This window comes from Triticum dicoccoides, chromosome 1B (genome assembly GCF_002162155.2).
Source record: "Triticum dicoccoides isolate Atlit2015 ecotype Zavitan chromosome 1B, WEW_v2.0, whole genome shotgun sequence".
In the NCBI taxonomy this organism is placed as follows: Eukaryota; Viridiplantae; Streptophyta; class Magnoliopsida; order Poales; family Poaceae; genus Triticum; species Triticum dicoccoides.
In genome coordinates, this window is record NC_041381.1 from 91,172,545 (window position 1) to 91,175,998 (window position 3,454).

Genomic DNA, 3,454 nt, shown 5'->3' on the forward strand with positions numbered 1-3,454 from the left:
TATGGATCAATATTGACGTAGGTCACCTATGTTATATATACCTCTTATAAGCTGCCGCACGAGAGAGTTGATCAGTTGTAAATCCCCCGCGTTTTGTAACCTCCCATGATATAGTGGAGTTTGGCTGGCTAGCGTCCGTGGTTTTTTTCCCTTCGTGTTGGAGGGTTTTTCCACATTGAAATCTCGTGTCCCTTGTTTTCGTTCCCCATCGTGTTCGATTGCGTGTCCTATCTCTAACAAGGCCATTTCTTTTCCTATTTCTAGTAATAAAATTTGAGATACATGACATCTCATTACTACAAGTTTTCTATTCCTATAATATTTCTATCCTATGAACCAAAAGAGGCCTTGCCTATGAAAAAAAGCCTAGTTGGTAAATAATTAAATGAAGAAGACTTAACTACAACAAGCTAAGCAACCTATGCATTTGATGACTTTAGTTGCTAAAGTTTTTCATGTACTTATTATCACTCCATCTAAGCACCCATGCATTAAAATGGGCCTAATTACGCACATCACAGAACCTAAAATTCTAATGCCAGGAGCCGGCCGATTCTAGAAGTGTGTGGCCCTCTCAAGTGTAATTTTTCACTACACTGGACCCGCTACCGAGCAAAGGAGATCCATGAAGTGATCAAAGCAGTGACCACATAGCTACTAGTGCTCATCTAATACTAACATATACTACTCACATCTGGATTTATTAGTCCTCGTCGTATTTTGAGTCAGAATATGATTACATGTTGGCTAGCAAAATGGTAATGCATATCATAATTTTTTTATTGGATTAGTACTTGAATGTCGTTTTCAATGATATTATTATTACTATATATAACTTATATTTTATCATTATAATTAAAGTAGTAATTAAAATATGACCTAGAATACGACGGGGCAAGTAAACAAGGAGGTAGCAATACGTTTTTTGAGCTATGCAAAAAAAAAATACGTTTTTTGAGAATGACTCCTAGCCTTTGTATCAGACCGATGCATACATTTATTTTATTAATTATTCACCAAGATCAGGGCTAGTAATACGAAAAGCAACATAGAAGCCTGAAGAAGCCTCGAGTCCAAAGCATTCTGTCAGTCTTTTGGCACGTGGCTCGACAGTGACCTTGATGGTCCAATCATGGAATTACGCTGGCGCAGCAAAGCAATAAGTATTGTAATTGTGTCTTGTCCTGCGGCGCCAAGCAGTGCCATCACTGCTGTAACTACCAGGACAGTGGACGGGCATGCAATTTGCTAACCGTGCAGAAAAGTGACAGGACCAGTCATGCAAACGTCGCTCTAGCTCGTACTGTAGTCTAAGCACGTGTACGATCCAACCCAGTTGATCCGTGGACAAGGTAGAACCACCCACCCATCAATCACCCAGGCATACATGATTAAGCAAGAACCTTGGTGTAGAAGACGTTGAAGCAGAGGCTCTTGACAATGGCGAAGGCGATCTTGACGGGGATGAGCCACCGCGCCCTGGTCCAGCGCCTCAGCGCCTCCTCCCGCCGCCCCACCGGCATGTCGGCGAAGTGGCGCACGTACGGGAACTCGCCGGAGACGCACAGCCGGCCGCACAGCGCCAGCGTGCCCAGCTGCGTGCACAGGAGCCAGAGCGTGACGTGCAGCAGCACCCCCGCCTCCCACACGCACCGGGTGAAGGCCAGCTCCGCAACCTGGCACGGAAACCAATCGCCCAATTTGTGAGCATTATTATGTAAATGATGCCCGGATGAATTCAAGGCAACAAAACACTATAATTTTTTTGCGGGTAAACAAAACGCTATACTGTATACGTACCTGAGTGAACAGTCCGGCGATGCTAGACCCACATAAACTTACGTGAGTTTTTTACATAAAGGTAGTTAATTGGATGAAGATTAGTGGCTGGGGCCCATCCCACTTAAAATCAGGGGGGAGAGAATTATAGTCAGGAAGATTACGTTACTTTATGTAGGATGTTCGTAGATGGAGCATTATCGGTGAACAGTCCCATTTGTCTATGAAATATTTACTCCTACCAAACTACGTACTGTGCACGCGTACGAACTGAAATGTAGCATGTACCAGCGTCAGCGTGGGATAGGGCAGCATCAAGTACGCCTAATTAATCTCCGCGCATAGGAGACGGGCGGGGTCCGGTTAGATGAGAGTCGCGTAGCCGATAATGGTAATCTAGATTATTCTGCTGACGACCCGTCATATCGGTAAGTTTTGGCGGACGGAGTATCAAATCAAACACTACTATGGATGAACGAGGCAGTAACCGCGTACGTAAGGTACGAACACAGTTGTATATGGATGAGCTCGATGGATCACCTCGTCGGGAATGGTGGAGTCGGCGCCGGATGCGAGGTAGAAGCGCTCGAGGTCCTTGTCGCGTGGCGTGTCCCTCCGCCCGTCGAGGGCCTCCTCCGGCGGCAGCGACGGGATGAGCGCGCCGCACATGGCCCGGAGTGCCTCCATCTGCGCCGTGTAGAGCCCGTGCGTGTATTTGTCTCGCCTCAGCACCCGCAGCAGAGGGTGTCCCGTCGCCGCCTTCTCCTCCCCCTCCGGCGCCGCCATTAGATACCCCCGCGAGAGCAGAGCAGTTAGCGCCCGACTAGACTTCCGTGTGGCTTTGCGCGCGCAATCGTCTGTATATAGATAGATAGATCGATCGAGAGTTGATAGGTGTCAATCTCGTTATTTAATAACGAGTTGATAGGTGTCAATCTCGTTATTTAATCTCGACACACAGGTCACCAACTAACTAGGGACGCAGCAGGGCAACTTCCGGTCTGTTATCCATCTAGCTAATCAACGAGTTTTCCCAAAAATAAGGCAAAACCTTGCTATCATCGGATAAAGGTATGGCTAGTACTAGGCGCCGGCGCCGGCCCAAAGCTTGGCCCGGTCGCCCCGCAGCCACCCGATCTATTCATGCTTAGCCATTGGATTTGGCCCCTTGTGTGTCGTCTTCTCTTTTTTTTGCGAATAAATACTGTATTATTTAACTCGAAAAATTCATACAATCAATCGTAGAAAGTTCTGTAGCAACACACTTTGTCGTCTTCTATCTCGCGAGAAAAAACAAAAAGGATCCACACGCTCCCTACGGGCACACCTCAAGGCCTCACCTCCGTGGCCGCCGGATTGCATCACGGCTGCCATTGATTCCAACCCGATTCACCATGGATGCAACTCTAAAACAATCAGATCCACTGCGCATGTGCCATGATTGCAACATCCTTGTGTAACCCCCGCCTTCGGCTCGCCACAGTCTTCGGTTTGCACCGTCGTGTCCAGCAAAAAGAGATCTAAAAAAGGCAACAAATTCTCAGTAGTCATCGGTTGAAGCAAAATCATTATACATGTTCGAGCAAAACAAGACATCGGTTCCAGCAAAATCAGCCTCAACATGGAGAACTTCAGTTGTTCATTGTAACAAACAAAATTGCTAGTTCCAGCAAAA

General features: G+C 46.8%; 1 protein-coding gene across 1 annotated transcript in view; it reads right to left on the reverse strand.

Annotated features, from left to right (window-relative positions):
- LOC119321220 (long-chain-alcohol oxidase FAO1-like) overlaps positions 1-2,756 on the reverse strand; it is a 9,200-nt gene extending 6,444 nt beyond the window's left edge. The window contains exons 1-2 of the mRNA XM_037595004.1: positions 2,320-2,756; positions 1,404-1,676 (exon numbers count right to left, since the gene is read on the reverse strand). Coding sequence (XP_037450901.1) covers positions 1,404-1,676; positions 2,320-2,565 — 519 coding nt within the window. The 5' untranslated portion in view covers positions 2,566-2,756. The remainder of the gene's footprint in view (positions 1-1,403; positions 1,677-2,319) is intronic.
- Positions 2,757-3,454: the final 698 nt, after the last annotated feature.